Source organism: Peromyscus maniculatus, chromosome 13 (assembly GCF_049852395.1).
Source record: "Peromyscus maniculatus bairdii isolate BWxNUB_F1_BW_parent chromosome 13, HU_Pman_BW_mat_3.1, whole genome shotgun sequence".
In the NCBI taxonomy this organism is placed as follows: domain Eukaryota; kingdom Metazoa; phylum Chordata; class Mammalia; order Rodentia; family Cricetidae; genus Peromyscus; species Peromyscus maniculatus.
Window position 1 is genome coordinate 15,619,293 of NC_134864.1, and position 19,054 is coordinate 15,638,346.

Sequence of the window (19,054 nt, forward strand, 5' to 3'; positions counted from 1 at the left end):
AGCCTCATTTTTTAGGAGGCCCAAGTGCCTTACATAACTGACTGACTCTCCATCTTTTGTACTCCAGAAGATCATCATCAGGTTTACTGACCTAGACATGGGCAATTTGTGTATTCTGTTCCTGTTTGCCAAATTCACTAATTAAGAGCTACAGCTGGAAAAGTCTAGATGAGTATGTTGAATTAACTTTGTTGTTTCACTAGATCAAAGCAAAAAGGTTCCCAAAAGTTCTGAGCATGCTAAGCCAATGAACTAAAATGAGTTCAGTCGTCCAAAGATTAAAATTAGAATTATGAGGATTTGGTTTTGATTTCACAAATATGCTGTTCTGACCTTTTGGCTGTCCATAAAAGACTCCTTCTTTTTGCTGGCATATGTTTTCCCCACTTCTGTTCCAGTATTTGCCTTCTTTAGCTCAACTCAGTCTGGATTTGACAAAGACAGTTGTGTTCTGTGCCTTTTCCTTATTGATGATTGGATTAGAGCTGGGTATTGAAGGTCTCAAGGAACTGAAGTGCTTCTTGAATAGTTTTAAGCTCAAAAGGGACCATGTGGGAGAGACTGTTCCTCTGCTGGCTTTGGAAGCAGCACTGTGTGGGTGTGATGCCGGGGACTTACTGTGTTACTGCATCCATCATGTTATGAAAAGATAGTCCCAGAGACAAAGGGCCAAAGAAAACAAATCTGAAAGCTGAAGTCGTCTAATTCCTGGATGTCATTGTTGATTGGCTGGTTGGAATAATGTTCCAAAATCTGCCCCAAATGCATTCATTCTACTGATGATTCTTTCTTAGTCTTCTTACACGTGGACAAGGTGCCGTATATGCTCTTTGGATAAGTTGTCTTCTTGATACTGTTCCAACAACTGAGTGCTTATAGGTTTTAGGAACAAACACTTCATAGCTATAACAATGCACTGCTATTTTGTGCTTGGTCATTGTGCCAATTTTAAGTGCCATGTACAATGAATAAAAATTGACGTGGAAATTTTAAGTGGAAAATTCTGCTAATAATTGCTATGTATCAATACAAGCTTAGGAAACAATCTACCAGGAAGTGGAATATTACGCCAATTCCAGGAGTCACAGTCTAGTGCAAGTAGCATACACTACTATGTAAATTTTATGCGCACATATATGTAACAGTTACAATTCATGCACTATTAAAATGTTCACAGAAAATTAGGATTTTAATTTCAGTATATAGTCCACCCATGCTGGCCTTGAACTTGCAGTGCCTAAACCCCAAGCACTGGGGTTTCAGGCCTGCACCATCACACACAGCTCTAATTCAGCACCTTGAGCTCCTGATCTCATACAAGGGGAGAAATACCTTAAACTATTAATAAGTTATCCCTGTGTCCTCTGGTTCAGACAGTCAGAACAACTATTTATTGAGCTGTCTCCTCTCCTCCTCTTTTTGTTTGTCAGTGTGGCATCTGGGTATTTGGAAAGAATGGCCCTAGGCATTTTATGAATGGCCTTGAGCAAGAAAAGTCTCAAATGAATGGAATGTATGGCTATCATCCCTCAGTTGCTATCAACTCTGGAAGCTGTAACTGTGGAATTACTCTTTCTTCCTTCAAGGGACTTCCTGTTTAACATCTCTGCCATGTTTTCTCCCTGTTTCCATCTTCAAGGCCTGCTAGAGAGCCAAATATGTTTTGTTTGAGAGAGGAATTTGACTACAGCAGTTTAATATTGTAAAAATATTAGTTCTCTTATGACCATGTCCTGTCTGTAACACTGGAGCCTTGCCCAAAGCTGTCAGATCAGTGTGAATACATTGAACCCTATTGTATTAGTACCCTATTGGATTCAAGTTGTTTGTTTTAATCTTGAATTTGTGTTTTTCCTTACTCTTTCATTCGAAAAAGTGTTCACTTTTGTAATACATCTCTTCATTAGTTCTTATGGATAATAATACATTTAAATCATTGTGTATTGGAAGAATCCAGTGTTCAGATTCTAAGATATGTAGAGCCCATTAGTCTATGAACAGTAATGGTTTCCTAGGTTGAAATGAACTGGTATCCATTGAGTTTTACTCAGTAGATTCTGCTAAGTATACTCTACTTAAGTAAATCAGTATTATTTCAATTTTTTTCTTTACATTTCTGTTTTGAATATTTGAAACATTTAAATAACTTACTGACTCATCCTTTTTCCTCAGCCTTCTCAATCTGTTTGATTTTTGTTGCTAGTATTGCTGTTTTTATTGTTTTGCTATTTTTATTTTATTGATATTCTTTTATCCCCATTTCCCATGTCACTCTTGGCCATGTGGCCATCACTGAGGAAGGTAGTGGGAAAAGTGTGTGGTGACTGCCATATACCACTATTGCAGGCATTATTTTGCTTGGAGAGACAGTACAGATAACAGGGCTAGAAGGGTTGGGGAAAGTCATGGGGACAGTGAATGTAGCTGAGATTGACCTTACCTGGCCTTGAGAAGGACTTGAGTCATGAGAACAGAGTCTGTAGTCAGAGTCCTTAGACGAGGATCCATAGGGAAGAATATGGTCTTTAAAATACATTAGGGATTAGATGACCCAATATGAATATTCTATTCTGACTATGCCTTTGAGCGTGCCACTAACATGGATTTAGCTTGATGCTCTTATTCAACATTGTCTAATTCTGAAGGCATTCCTCTCCATTGGCTCTCTGACATAAGTTTCTCATTATTTTTTCCACTCCTGTCCTGTTGTTCCTTGGCCATTGCATACTATCGTTAATTCTTTTGGGTTTTCTGATTTTTTTTTGATGTTTTACTCCTTTTATACCCACAAAGCAAAATTCTAGTCTCCCCATCATTCAGCTGTCATCCAGCTTTTATGTTGTACACATTTGCTTCTTGAAGCCAAAGTTTTCCACTGAACTCCTGGTGATCTAGCTGCCCTTCAAGCTTATGTGTTGATTTTTCAAAAGCACTTAGATATTTCCAAATTTGTCTTCTTGTGTTTTATATCTCAAAGAGTGATACAAATTGTGCCAACCATGTATCTAGATGGCTCTAATTTCATCTCTGTGGCTGTGATTAAAAAAAAAAAAAAAAACACATTCTAAGCAAAAAAAAAAAAAAAAAAAAAAAGGCAACTTAGGGGAGGAAACAAAGGATTCACTTGGCTTATTTTTCCACATCACACCCCATCATTGCGGGAAGACAAGGCAGAAACTTAAGCAAGACCTTGAGTCAGAAACCATGTAGCAACACTGCTTAATGGATCACTTGCAACTTCATGCTTAGCTAACTTTTGTGTATAGCTTAGGACCATCTACACAGGAAATGGTGATGGCCACAAGGTACTGGGCCTTACCACAACAATTACCAATCATGACAGTATCCCACAGACAAGCCTGCAGGACTGTTTTATCTGGTCAGTTCTTCAGTTCACAACCCTGTCTTCGCTGTAAAGTTGATGGCTAATGTTAACTAGGGCATGCACCATCCTTGACTCTGCTTCCCACTTCTACTCAAGTATACACTCAAGTCATATTTTGCCTTTCAACCCTCTCCAAAATCCATTTTCTTCCTGCCTATTTTGCCAGCATCTCCTGGATTCAAACTATTATCATCATTTCTCTGAACACCTAAATGTCTCTTTGCAAGGCTCATCTAATTCTTCCCTAGAAATGACCATTTCTATGAGAAATTTCAATGGTTTACTCTTACTGTCCATAGATGCAAAATAGCTAAAGTCCATAGCAATAATCACAAGGCGCATGGATGTCGCATCAGCTTTTCCAGTCCAGTTAAAAACAATTTACTCTGCCATGTGCTATGGCATATATTTCCTCAATCACACCAAGTTTTCTCCAATTACAGAACCGTTGACAATACATTTTCCTATGCTAAATCATTGGCAGCTCTGCTCACCTGGATGATTTCCTCCAAACTGCTCTCTCTTACAGCTGCAAGTAGTTTTCCTATACATCACTTAAAACAAAAATTTAGTATTTATCTGTGTGATTATTTCCTGTAAAATAGTAGTCTATAAACTGTGCAGTGTAGATGATCCTTGTACATGCATATGTAGTACAGTGTCTGCTTCCTGGGATTTGCTCAGCTGTTCAGTTTTGTCACTTAATTAATAAAATATAGCCATAAAGGGATAAATTTCTGTGTGGTATGAATGGAGATTTAACAATGAACAAGTGTTAGAGACATGACTGTGACAAGATAGAGATATTACAATGGAGTCAGATCACACATAAGCCATTTGATGTTGAAATGCTGTGTTTAGGGTGGAGATGACGGGACCTTTTCCATGTGGACAGAACAAGTACATTTGATTTCCAGGTTTGGTGTGTGTGTGTGTGTGTGTGTGTGTGTGTGTGTGTGTGTGTGTGTGTATACATATGTACTAGAGGAAAGTATGTGTAACTAGGTAATGTCCCCAGTAAGTTCAGAATCATGACTGTTTACACATTTACGGAAACTTAATTACAAGGAAATAGCCAGTAGCTTCAGATTGGGAAAGCCCTTACTCAAGACAGTCGAGTTTCTGCCTCACAAATACCCTCCCCCAACAGAGACACAAGTGCACTTCTACCACTTTTAAAACCTTGTGGTGGCAAAAATCAGTTCATTACACCCCATTATAATGAAAAGTATGAGAGTGCGGAGAAGTTCCGAGTGGCGTCTTCCTTCACCAAGAAAATGCCTTTCGCACCATTGGCTCGTTCATGTTGGTGATTCCCAAAGAGCTCGTGCCAGCAATGTCTCTTCCATTGAGCTGCTTGGCATTGAGATACTGTCACCACCAGCCACAGTGAGACTGTAGTCTAAAAATAAAAGCAGACTTCTAGAATGAAGTAACTTAAGGATAAAATCCACTAACATTTGATTCTGTATACAACTCTAATGGGGAGCACACAAATTTCAGTTTGGCCTCTCTTAGACCACGAATTTATTGACACCAAACAAGATTATATGTTGAGATTTCAAGGAATAATGTTGGAGCTCTCAGTGTTTGGTGCGAGAGGGTTACAGTCTAGACTGGCAGGGCTGCCCAGAGTTGGTAGGGTAGAGCTAGGCATGATGATGAGGATGAGAAGAGCCTTAAAGAATCACTTCAGACGGCCTGACATAAACTCTTCACCATGGCTTTCACTTCCTGAGTTCAAAGGGAGGAAGATGAGTGAGACTTCGTTGAAAAGTGACATACTGGAATTGCATCTGTAATGAAGTTCTCTCACTGTCTATCTCTGTCTCTCTCTGTGTGTGTCTCTTTCTCTCTGTCTCTGTCTCTGTCTCTGTCTCTCTCTCTCTCTCTCTCTCTCTGTGTGTGTGTGTGTGTGTGTGTGTGTGTGTGTGTGTGTGGTGTGTGTGTGTGTGTGTAGTGAGGCCATCTTTGGAGGCTTTCTTCAGTCACTCTCCTTAGTTCTGGAGGCAGCGTCTCTTACTAAATGTGGAGTTTACCAATGTGGCTGACTGACTGTGTTTCATGCTCCAGGAACTCACTGGTCTCTTTGCTTCCTGTTCAGCCCCAGCACGAGGACTGTAGACATATGCCACCATAAGGGTATTTTTGTGGGTGCTTGAACATCCAAACTCAGGTCCTCATGTTTGGAGAGCAAGAACTTTAGCAAATGAGCTGTCTTTCCTGCCATCTTCAGTTACGTATTTTAAATTCTAACTTGAAAGAAAAAAAATAAGTTCAATGCTTTTGCTTCAAGAAATCTTCTTCTTTGAATGTTGCTCCTTTGCTCTGGCTTCTTTTTATACTAGGATGAAATGGAAGGAATATATTCCTCCAAGTCAGGTCAGCATCAATATTTTAGTCAGGGAATCTATTACTGTGATAAAACACCATGACCAAAAGTAACGTGGGGAGGAAAGAATTTGTTTTATCTTACGGTTTGGAGTCAGTCCGTTATCCAGGGAAGTCAGAATAAGAACTCAAGGCAGGAACCTGGAAGCAAGAACTGAAGGGGCCATGGAGAAATGCTGCTTTGCTCGTCTGTTTTCTTATAGAATTCAGGACTTCTGGTCCAGGGGTGGTACTACTCAGAGTGATCTGGGCCCTCCCTTAGTAATCATCAACCAGGAAAATGAACCACGGGCTTGCCCATATCAGTTTGGTGGGGCATTTTCTCAGTTAAGACTCCATCACCTAAAATGACTAGCTTGTGTCAACTTGACATAAAAAACTAACCAGCACAATCAGTTTCTTAAGAACATATATTCAAGTCACCTTGGGAAACAGCAACTTGATTCCATTACCTATTGGGGTTATATGTGTTAGTCAAAGTTCTCTAGAGATACTGGACTAATAGTGGATACTCAAATTTATATTATAGAATACTCTAGCTTGAGATAGACTGGGGATATACATGGGTGATTGAGTCTCATAATTATCAAGACTAAGAAGGGTGATTGCGAGGTAGGGGCCCTGTATGACTCAGTCCAGATCAAATGCTCTGAGAATCTGAGAGCAGCTGCTGTAAAAGCTGCAGTCCAGAGCCAGAGTCTGGGGTCTGATGCCCAAGTGCAAGAAATAACATCCCAGCTGTTCTTTCTGGGTCCCTAATTGATTAACTGAGGCTCTCTGTCACATCGTCTATACCTAGTTCACTCAGAGTAGCACACAGATTACCTCTATGACCCCCCCCCCGACATACACTTCTTCACCTCACCCAATATTCCTTAAGTTGAGTGCAAAATAAACCTACCCATATAAAGAAAAACACTGAACAATTATTTTCCAAGTGTTTTCTTTTTCTTGTGATGAAAATTCTTTTCAGAGAACCCTGATGTCCTTTAGTTCTTTTCCTGTGTGCATTGACAGAAGCATCAGATGCCCTGGGGTTCTCATGATCTCTGTGTAGAGATAGTTTGATGTTGTTGTTGTTATTTTAACAAAATGAATATGGAGAACATGTAGACCTTTGTGGATGCTTCATGGTTTGGGTTCGACTTCATGTGTGTATGACTAGGAGTTGGTAAAGAGATTATGACCCACTTTCTGAGTAACTACTTATTCTGCAGCACAAAACCAGTTTCTGTTACAAAATGGTTCCTCTTTCACTGGGTATTATTTTTTCATTGTCTCTGTTCATGGTGTATATCATGATGTTTCGGTACACACACACACACACACACACACACACACACACACACACACACACACACACCACTAAGCAATTTATATACTACCTTCCTTCTTCATCTCATTATTTTCGATAGTTCTGGTAATTTAACAGCAGATAACTATGGTAAGTTACCACTAACTTTACTGTACACAACAGAATATTTTTCAAGAGAGCAGACAATTGCAAAGCCAGAAATACTGAGCCATATTATCTGTTTGGAAACCTATTTTGGTCACTGCATTCTCTAGTCTTCTCAGTAAAGCCAGTCTGGGGAATTCTTTCTGCCTGCACAATAAAATGATATTATCCAATCAGGATCAAATCATAGCATTCAACACTAGAATGTGAATGGTACCTTTGGTTTCCCCAAACAAAAATTACTGGTTTTATGTCAACAGCTTCTACATGTAATAGTATACAGCTGGTTTTGTTTGTCCCATAATAACTTAAAGAAGCAGTTGGCTTTATTAGCCTCATTTTCCACAGAAACTATTGCATCTCAGTTTTTTTAAAAGGACTAAATAAAAACAAAGACTATTATTTCTTACAGTAATGGCCATTACCGAGCTGCTCTCTGTGTAGGAACTCATGGTTAAAAATACTTAGTAATAGAATATCACAGGAGTTCCCCAGCAATAAGATGCCCAACCTGTATTTCTAGCATACACCATTTTTTAAGGAAAAACAAATATGCTTCTCCTATATAGTTCCCCATAGCCGCAGTAGAGAGGCATCAGCATTATCATCTCTCTCCTGACTCAGAGTTGGCTGATATGCCAAAACAGATAGTACTGGAAAATGTGGCTATGTAGATTCTTGTTATTTCTCCCTTTTGTGCATCTGAGCCTTGTGCTAGCAGTTGGAATTTGCAGGACCTCGCAGACAGTCCCCTGGCACCAAGCTCTGATACAATGCTCTTCCCACAGAGTAGAAATGAACATTCATGATGATGTATGGAAAATTCTGTGTGCTCAAATGGAAAGACTATTATAGTGGTCAGTAAGGTACTATATTTGTGTCTTCCAAAAGCCTTAGAGAGGAGCATTGATTTGAGTTATGAATATGCATTTAAATAACTTGACTTGCAGAAACAAAATGGTGACAATTGAATGGCTGTGGGTCTACTCTGCGTCACTGTCTTCTATCATCAGGCTTTTGTGAAACATTTGCAGGTGATATTGGGAATTTAGGAGACTTGGACTAAAGCTTCTAATTAAATTTGTATGTATCTTTGATTTCCTTATGGCTTCCATTAATCAGATAAACAATTGAAGTTGTGTTTTAAAACTGATAATAGTTTTCAAATATAGAAGACATCTGAAAAATACCCTTTTAATTGCTCTTTTTGTTGTTCGTCTGTTTCTATTTTTGTTTTGAGACATGGTCTCACTATATAACCATCACTGTTCTGGAACTTGCTATGTAGACTAGGTTGGTCTTGAACTCAGTGGTCTGCCTGCCTCTGCCTCCTGACTGCTGGGATTAAAAGCATGTACCACCACACCTAGCTTCTTTTTCCATATTGTAAAGCAGAGTGCTATAATAAAGTAGATATTAATTTTATTTTATCAAGCTTAGATAATTGTTGTTCCTGCAATCAAGTTACTCTTCTTCCTTAGTGTCAGTTTTCCATTTTGAAAAAAATTCTGTCATTTACCTACCTGATGGTGTTATCTTGGTAAATTACTGAAATGGAAAAGTCTCAAATGAAACAATAAACCCAATAGATGTTCTCTCTTTTACAAAGAATCACAGGCTAAATTCTGACAGAGTCCATAAAATATCTGAAATGTTTATTACCTTTGTATATTTGATTATGAGTGCCTGTGGGCATTATATGGACATGTGTGTGACATGCTGAACTCGTGAAAGTCGGAGCAATATTTGGCAGTTTTCTCTCTCCCTCTATTAGGTGGATCCTGGGGGCTGAACTCAGGTTGTCAGGATTGACAGTAAGCCCCTTTCCCCACTCAGCCACGACTTGGATCCCAGTTATTTGAAATTTTTTTTTTTTTTTTTTTTTTTTTTTGGTTTTTCGAGACAGGGTTTCTCTGTGTAGCTTTGCGCCTTTCCTGGAGCTCACTTGGTAGCCCAGGCTGGCCTCGAACTCACAGAGATCCGCCTGCCTCTGCCTCCCGAGTGCTGGGATTAAAGGCGTGCGCCACCAACGCCCGGCAAAATATTTTTAATATTGTTGAACAATAAAGGCTGTAAGATCAAGATGTTGTTTAAAAACAGTGTTCTTTACATTTATCATTTTAAAAAGCATAATTGGCTTTGCTGGCCAATAGTAATTTATTATATCACAGATATGATGGTATTGATTCATTTGTTTCTATGTTGTGAGAAAGGATCTTGCTATGCTGTTCATTTTGGCTATCCCAGAAGTCATTAAATGGCCCAGAATGGCCTCACACTTTGGGCAATCCTCTCGTCTCCAGCATCATGAATGCGAGGATTGCAAGTGTGAGCCACATCACCACTTTTCCCTCTCTTTCTTTCTTTGATAATGTACATCCCTCTTTTCTAGACATCATTGCCTTCAGCGGATCTGCTATTTCATAAAAAGTTGTTTGGTCACTGCATTTATCATAGTTAGTACATGAAAACACATAGCACTAACATTTTAGATGGATTATTTCTTACAGCATGGGATTTCAGCTTAAAGCATATGCATTACTGGTGACCCACTATAAAATTAATGTGTTTCAGTAAAAAAAAAAATTATAATCACCAACATAATCTTTCAAGTGTTCGACAAATACCATTTTCCAAAACAAAAAAACTACATCCCAGGGATAAGAAACCAAAAATGGTATTTATTTACTTATGAAAAAATTTAATTTTATTTGAATATACGATTTAGTCTTTATTAAAAAGTACAGTTTGTGAGATTTTTAAGGGCTAGTCACAATTACAAGTTTAAATAGATTAAAATTGAACACAATGAAAATGACAAGAACTATATCTCATTATCGCTGATCGTCTTCAGGTATAAACTATAAAGGCTTTTAATCCTATTCCAACATTAACTACCTGGGTGGCCTTAAGTGGATCAACACAGTAATTTTCTGTTAAAAAAAATAAAGAGATGTACTGACTGCTAACTCTACTCACAATGCGCTTGTGAGAATGAAACAAATAGCATTGTGAAGAATATGCGCACTCATGTTCTGCCAACCTCGAGACCACTGAAGATGTCCATGAATCATCCGTTACCATTTGTCTGTCCAATTTGCACCCTTAAAGTGGTGCGTTCTTCACGTAGATTCTGGACTCTTACCTCAGTTCTAAGTACCATACTGTGGTAATAAAATAATGCAAAACCAAACCTCCTGTTCCTTTTACAGCTCTTTCCCCCATTTTATTGAACTGCGTGGTTTTTCAGAGCTTTCAGCTGAAGGCAAATTATTGATTGGCTATACTGTGTTTTTAAATGTGCTCAGTTTTAGGGAAAAGGCGTCTAGTCTTTTCTCCATAGAGAAATTATTCTTTATCTCAAAAATGGAGCATAAGTACGTTTGCACATCAGGCTGTGATGGTTCATGGTCGACACTGGTGCTGGGCTCGTAATAGACTTTCCTCTCCCCAAATAACTGAGTAAGATACTTGTCTATTTCTCACTTCCTTTTTCTCTTCCTTTCCCTCCTCTCTCCCTCTCCTTGTCCCTTTCTTTCCCCCAGATTTTTACTTCCTTTCCTGTCTTTATCTTCTTTGCAATGAACTTTAGCATCTTAGGAAATAACCAGCTGAAATGTAAACATTTTCGTGGTCAAAGAAGATATAATCTAAGAATGTAAATTCATCAGAGAAAAGACATTCCCAAGTTTTTCTAGTTTTAAATTGAGCAGTTGATAAGAGCAATAAATCACAGTTGATAAGAGCAATAAATCACAGCATGGATCTGATGTTAACAGTACTTTTCTATATTTTGTGTAATTATATATATGCATGCATATATATACATATATGCATTTCATTTTTGCTTTTAGATTTTGTCAAGAGAATCAGATTATGCAATTTGATGTATCCATTTAACTCAGTAAGTTTTCTGGTCCAGCAGTAACTTGAACTGGATCAGAACAAGAGAGTAAAAGCAGCACTTTTTTCAAATTAAAGGAATTTTGGTTTCATTTGAATTTCATCCCAGTGTTTTGGGGTTTTGGTTATAAATACATGCCTTAACTGCTTCAATGTGCTCTTGCTGCTATCCTTGCTTTTAAGTTGTTACTTATCACATTGCTTTAGACTATCTGTGATGTGTTAGCTGAGCTATGTTCAGACCTCAGCTGCTATATGTGTGGGTTTCCAAGACCTGATATGAGTTCACGTGAGAAGGATAGATTTTATTCAGTCGGGACTCTTAAGGGAAGCTTATCCGCTGTGAACTAAATGAACCTTGCCAGGACAACAGGGAGGCAACCTTTTAAGTTTGGGGTGTGCTGACGATTATGAAAAGGGTTTGTAGCTGTGCGTAGGCCATCTGGGTTTGTTAATTGGTATGACCGGAAGGAGAAATAGTCTTTGTGAACCTTTATGACAGGTTTCCTTAGTATGGGTCAGAGAGAGCCATCAAGAGCTGAGCAGTATTCCTTGGACGTGAGAAGACTGAGAAAGGAGACTTACATCTTAAGAGGCAGAGGAAGGTTGTAGAATTGGAACCTCTGCAAAGCAACAGTTTTAATAGGCATCCGGGGACCTAGCTCTATATACTAATTTTAGGCTAGTACAGACAAAACTTTTTGTTTGCAAAGTGAAGCAAGCATCTTAAAAGACGGTGGAGTCATGCTAGAGGTGCAGGGTTTAGCTGTGCAACTTGTGTTAGTGTTTTTATCGAGTCTCTTATATGTGTTTATATGGACGGGGTGGAAAAAGTGGTTTGAACTGAGAATCTAAAGTTTTTGAAGGCTCAAGTACATAGTTGAGAAGTGGGGCCCAAAGAGCATGACTAGAATTTGATCAAAGGGACAGTTTTGTCTATAGAACATCTTTGCCGAGCTGTTAAACCTGGGATTACCTCAGTTTCCCTGTCTGTAAAGTGACGATAATAATAGTACCTACATTGAAAGGTACAATTATGAAAAATGGTGGCACATCCTAAGATCTCAGTGAATATTCATTATTTTCATTCCTAGGTTTAAAGTGGAGTGATCATGTCTGTCTACCATATTGGATTGTTTTAAATAGAACAATAGAAGGACAACACTAACTCATGCGTGATACACAATAAGCATAATTCTAGAAATATCAGGGGTTATAGGAGTCACAAAAAATATAGGTTCTAATACTTATAGCTCATGATGTCCAAATACAAAAAAATATGGTTACTATTTTTAAAATGGTAGTGTTTTATAGCATCAATTTTATAACATTACAAAGATATTGATGAATAATTTTAGACACGGTTGTTCATGGTTTTAAGATGTTTAGATGCCACTTTATCTGCATATCTCGTAAGTCCTCCATACAGAGTTCATTGTTCTAGTCTTTTTGTGGCTCCGCCTTAGTGCAACTTTTAGCATTTCCCTCCCCATTTTCTAAAAGAGATTTTAAGAAATGAATCTATTTTCTCAATTGAAAAATGTCATAAAGAAAAGTAGTAGCAATGGCTGAATCATATCTTTGTAATTTTTCAAATTTTGCAACTTATTGTGTGTATTCCAACCTCTTTGTTTCCTAAGACAGAGGTTAAAAATTAAGTTAAATGCGTGATTTTTAGCTGCTAACTCTACATTTAGAGACACTCGGATGGTCTGTATCTGTGTGGCTGGGGTCTGTTGATTCTAGCACTCTGCAACAGTAATGTATGAAGAATGAATTATTAACTGGGTGCAGCTACCTCTGTATCATCAACCATAGCACACACTTCACTGCATACAGATTTCCATTTAAGTCTTCCTCATAGGCCTGCTGTCTTCAAGTTCAGGCTTTTATTACTCAATTTCTCCTGTTTCATTTCTTTATTTTAATGTATTGTTTAGAGCTAGGGCCTTGCTATGATATGCAGGCTGGTTTGAATTTCTGGGCTCAATCCAGAGTAGGGGGGACTATATGCACACTCCAGCACACCTGGCTCACTAAAGAGTTTAATGTTAATGTATGTGACATCCAAACAAGAAGAGTGACCATTTCAGTAAAGGAGCAATTAGTGGGAAAGGAAGACTAATTTGAGATTACGTTGAGTTCTTAAATAAATTACATGAAAATCTAAAATCAGAGAGTAACCATATGCAATATTATATCTAAAACCAACTTTTGCTAATAATATATATGGTAATTAATGTTTGTAGCGTGTTTAAAATGATATAGGAAATTATTTAATTTTATGAATAGCAAAGATGGTCAGAACAACCTTTTACTATTTTCAAAGCAAATGCATTTTACATATTTTTAGAAAAGCGTCTAATATGTTGCCTTTTAGCTGTGACCATGCTAGAATATCACTTATGATGATGACCCTTGTAAACAGGCTTTAAAACTGTTTAGAAAAGCACCATATAAAACATTTTAGTATCTCTGAGTTATTCAGACTCAGCTTTTCTGCTAACGTGCTGCCCAGCCTTCAGCAGGTATTCTCACCTCACTGGAGTACTTCCACTTTGTTCTTAGAGGCCATGTATTTAATAGTTATCATTTCATTCCTCTTCTTAGTCATTTAAAATGGGTTTTGTCTATTTCTCTTTTTTTACAGTCTGACACATACTTCTGCATGTCCATGCGTTTACCTGTGGATGAGGAAGCCTTTGTGAGTAAGTATTCTTTGGATAGTAGGGGACGGGAGAACAGCGATTTGAAATCAGTAAAAGGTTCGCTTTGGTGCTTATGAGTGTATTAATCTTCCACTGTCAATTTCCAAAATGCATTTATCATGCCTAATGCGAAAAGAAACTACAGGCAGCCGCTGGAGACGAGATTGCACACTGTATCTGGAGAGATTCACGAGTCGTGGTAGCTATAAGGAGGTGTGTGCCAATATCAGTGGTCACCAGTGCTGTGTGGTCCCATTTGTACAGTATTGGCTTTCTGTCTGTAGCTGGATTCTTAGTTCCTCTCCACTCAACAAAACTGTTTACCTGATGGTTCGTGTTATAAATAGACAACGCTTAGAATCAACACTGGAGAGGGTAATAGTTTACCCATCAGATAGGTAGGTGGAGAAAATAGAAAGGAAAGAGGAAGAGGGGGGGCAGAGAGAAAAAGAAGAGAGAGAGTGAGGAGGAGAGGACAGGAGAAAGAGAAGGAGCCCCCCTTCTCTTATTTACACTGTAGGCTAGGGAGACTCTTAAATGACAAGTCCTTCCCAGATGTGTCTTTCAGTCACCTAGGAGAAGCGACAAAGCACCATCTGTTTCTATCTAGCTTGTTTTAATTTAAGAATCCCTTATGACAGACTTTTAATATGTAGGGAAGACATGTGATTGACAGATTATTTCGTGTTCTTTTTTTTTTCTTTCTCTTTTTTGTTTCCTGCTTTTCTTTTCGGTCTTAAAATGTTGCTGTTGGGAAGTTAATGGTAATGAGAGTTGTACTTTGGTCCCATGCAACTAATTTTCAAGTGGGCTGCCTGAAATGGCTATTATGTGACTAGTAAAACGTGTACAGCGTAGCCATGGGGCAGTCTGGGAATAAATTTTCATGAGGTGCTTCCCGCAGGATTGTCCATTATAGACCTGCAAAGCCAGAATGATTTGCATGTAGGTTTTTTTTTTTTCTCTGCACTCTGGCTGCAATAACAACGAGAGAACACAACTTATAACAGCACTCTCTGCACAGAATTTGCTCAGTAGTGGCTCTCTGAGAATGAGAATAGCACCATGACAGGCTGAACGTTGCCTGAAGGGTTTTTGGTGTAGTAGTTGGACATTACCCAGGACAGGCTTAGTGTTCCCCAAGGCTAACCCAAGTAACTTTAAAAATAGAAAAACAACTTAAGGTCCTAATTATAGTGTTTTTTGAGTAACCCCAAATGTAACTTAAAATATATTCATTCATATCCTTGTGTTTGGCAGCCAAGGAAAGAAAAATATTTACCTATAAAATGCATTTTTTTTTCTTCACCAGTATTATATCTTCTCTGTTTAAGTTCAGGGGTAGTTTGAATTCCTCCCATTTCACACTTGCTCTATGGAGAAGGCCATCCTGCACACCTGTGTAAACACAGTTGTCATAGGTCACAGCAGAATTAAGGGGTTCACATGAACAGTTACTGCTTTGTTTCAGGGGGTTGTAAGAAGTGTGTGGTTTCGGGGCTGGTCACTCTAAGAACTATAAATATGCCCTGGAATGTGTTATTGCTGTCATAATATTAATGTGTTTACTTTTACATAATTTAAAATTGTGAAGTACAAGTAAATATATTCAGTCAAGTAACTGAATAGTCATGGGGAACACATGAAGCTCTGTTCTAGAACCAGGGTGCTAACATTTCTTTATTTTCATAGGCCCCTCTCTTCTAAGATGACAGTGCTTCCAGCTCCAAGGCCATCAAACAGTCTTCTATGATCCTAACATGTTTTTTAGCATTTCTTCCTTTTTATTGCTAGAAGGATCTCATGCATGCTACAGATGTTCTTACCTGTTGTAAAGACAATTTCTATCCATCAGTCTTTTGGCGTTTAGCAGATAGCCTGTCACCAACTTTCATTAGTGGCCACATTCTAAGTGTACCGTGGAAAGGCAGCTGTTAGCACCAACTGACCATTTCTACAAAGGCATACGTCATAGAATGGGCTTGGTGCCAACACTGCATGTTGGACAGGTGGTTCGATGAACCTTCTCAGAGTCCCAGAGTAGAAGCTGTGGCTGTGTGTTGAGTAGAGCTAACCTATTCCAAGGAAGTCTGATGAGAGATGACCTCTGTACTTTCCTGTGCCTTGCTCAGATTCTGAATCTCAGAATTTATCTCTTCTGATAAATAAGATTTGATAAGGCCCCTTTATAAGATTAGGTTGGATTTTCTTACTTAGTTTTCCTTTTTTAAAATATGGGTTATAGCAGCTCCATTTGTTCTTTCTTTTCTTGAGATACATGGCTCCTCTCCAACACCCTCTCCATGCATGTGTACACACATAGTACCCCACCCACGCATATTGTATACTCTCACACAAAAAATTAATAATTCTCAGTATTTGTGTTAAGATGACTTATTTAACTCATTTTTTTAAAAGATAATTATCGAGAAATGGCGTGTCCATCATCATAAATGTGAATTAAAATAGGTACTTACTCTAATGATGATATGGAACTTTATATCTGAACAAAATTAGAACTTTACCTAAAACATCGCCTTTGTTTATAACAAGCAGTCAGGGGCTTGCGTGGACAGAGGTAAACTAAAATCTGCATTTGACCACTGAACTGTGGTGCTGTCTGAAAGGTGTTTTACAGACACTCAGAGGAATTGGCTGTGACAGCAGCTCACTCAGCCAAGAAATTTGACTGTCATCTTCATCCACTCGCTTTCCCTCACATGGGTGACCAGTAAATAAATGTGTCTTTTCCTTAGTGAATGATGGCAGTGCCCTACCCATCAGATAACTCTGTACAAATGAGGTAAGCGGAGCTGAATTGAGAAATAGATGAAATTCATCTAATGATCCATCACTTCTCTTTTTCTTGAGCCTTTGCATCGATTACCAAGCAACTACTATTAACAGAACTGCACAGTTGGGATAGAACATTTCCAAATGTGGCTGTTCTTCAACAGCAGTTATGCTGAGGTGAAAAACTGCAGAAATGCTTGGGTTTCAGTGGTGCTAGACATTTACCAGATACTGTGCCAGCAAAACCCAAGGTCTATCAAGGTGCAGTGCTTAGAGGCACATTTTATGGCTTGGACAGCAGTAAACAAAAAGGTGTGTGTGCACACTTGTATCATTATGACCTTCCTGATTCCAAACAGGTGACTGGGTATCTTCTCCTTTTCTGGCCAGAATTTTATCCAACGTCAAGTATACAGCCTTCTGGCTCCCAGGTGACCACTGAGAGCCTTCCAACAGGCACCATCAGGAGCTCTCCCAGTTTGGCATTGGTGTTGTTTAGTGAAAGCAACTCTTGATAACACAAAGTGAATGATGCGGGTGGTCCCAAGTGAGTGGACAGAATCTCATTTCCTCGGTTAGAATCATGGAGTCAACATGGTGGCCACACCTTTTCTCAGAGTGTTTTTGAAGGTCCTCAATGCTTTGGCCGCCATGTTTCTGACATGACCATACCTAATCACACCTAGACTTTGCTCAGGCAATAAAGAAGTGTAAGAGTAGAAGTAGGAACCATTTGATTATGTTTTGTCAATGTAAGGGTAGGGATGTTTTTAATTAGATACAATAAAATGGTCTACTTGGGGAAATCCCCAAGAGGGAAGTAGGCAAGTTTTAATCAGGGCCTGAAAAGTTGGCCTATTTCCATATATACAGAGGTGAGGAATATCACAGGGGCTACTTGGAATGAGCTTCACCATGTTCTGGCTGCATAATGAGGGACAGGTTACCACACCACTCTCTTCAAGATGCATCTATATGTGAGGAAGAGAGACCTCACTCAGTGCCTTTAGGATGGTGGTTCTCAACCTTTCTAATGCTGTGACCCTTTAATACAGTTCCTCATGTTGTGGTGACCCCCAGCCATAAAATTATTTTCATTGCTACTTCATGACTATACTTTTGCCACTGTTGTGAATCATAATGTAAATATCTGATATGCAGGATAGCTGACATGTGACCCCTGTGAAAGGGTTGTTGGACACACACACACACACACACACACACACACACACACACACACACATGCACACACACCACCTTGGGCTGAGACCCACAGGTTAAGAACCACTGCTTTATGAGCAGTAAATGTGTGTCTGGCAAGGGTACCACACGATGAATGTTGGCACTTGTAGCAGCTGGGGAGCTGGGTTGTCTTACAGAATGCAGAGGGTATTTCGGGTGTTAGTGTGTTGAAGTCTGAGGTAGGACATGGCCCGATATTATGAATGTCCTTAAAAATCTAGAACAGGAATATAGGTTTCATTCTGTAGGAAATGAATCTGGGACCACTAAAGGAATAACATACAAATATAGAGCTTAATGATGCCTATACCATTTTCTGTCTTACAGCTTGGCTGATAAAATCTATTTATTGATTCTTTAGTTCGTTCTCCTATTACCATTAAAGGCATTTTTAAAAGGCCTATCATCTGGAAGCTTAATTCCTTTTTTATGCTAGACTTTCTTTGTTCATTCATCAGGATGATTCCATTTGCAATTTATGTTCAGTGTGTTTCTTGGTTAATTCTCCAACAGCAGCAACTGATAGCCTGTAACTGTGTTACAGATTCGTTATAAATTGTAATCAGTAAGGGTTAATGGCAGCTCTCTATTAAGCTTACTGTGTAAAAGTCTTCAGTTAGAAAGTCCTTTAGTGCAGGGTTGCCCTATATTATGGGGCAGTTGGCAGAAGATCACCAATGGTATAGTTCAGGCTTCTCACATACTGTCAAAGAATTGTATTGCTGTGTTTTTTGTTTTTTGTTTTTTGTTTGTTTTTTTGTCTGAACTGCAATATTATGAGCATTAAGGTTCATCATATCCTACATTTAAATTACAATTCAGAACATACTAGCTTCAGTTCCTTTCAGCCATTTTGAATTATAATCTTGATTTCGTCAGTAGGAAGAAATGCTTACAGGAGTAATATTAAGAACTAGGGGGCTTTCTTTTTCAATAATATCTCAGATTATTCAGTTTCTTAGGCTGTACACTTCCCTAGTTCTATTGAACATGACTTGAATCACTAAAATATTAATATAATACATCATATTTTTTTACCTATTTTATTTGAGGGTGCAGACACCGTGGTGCATATTTGGGGGTCAGAAGACAGCTTCTGGAAGTTCTTTTTTTTACCATATGGGTTCTAGGGATGAAACTCAATTTGTCAGGCTTGGCAGAAAATGCCTTTGG

General features: G+C 38.6%; 1 protein-coding gene across 16 annotated transcripts in view; it reads left to right on the forward strand.

Moving 5' to 3' along the window:
* Pam (peptidylglycine alpha-amidating monooxygenase) overlaps positions 1-19,054 on the forward strand; it is a 281,804-nt gene that overhangs the window by 142,082 nt on the left and 120,668 nt on the right. For all 16 annotated transcript variants that reach the window (XM_006985735.4, XM_006985733.4, XM_006985738.4 and 13 more), the window contains exon 4: positions 13,789-13,846. In XM_006985735.4, coding sequence (XP_006985797.1) covers positions 13,789-13,846 — 58 coding nt within the window. The remainder of the gene's footprint in view (positions 1-13,788; positions 13,847-19,054) is intronic.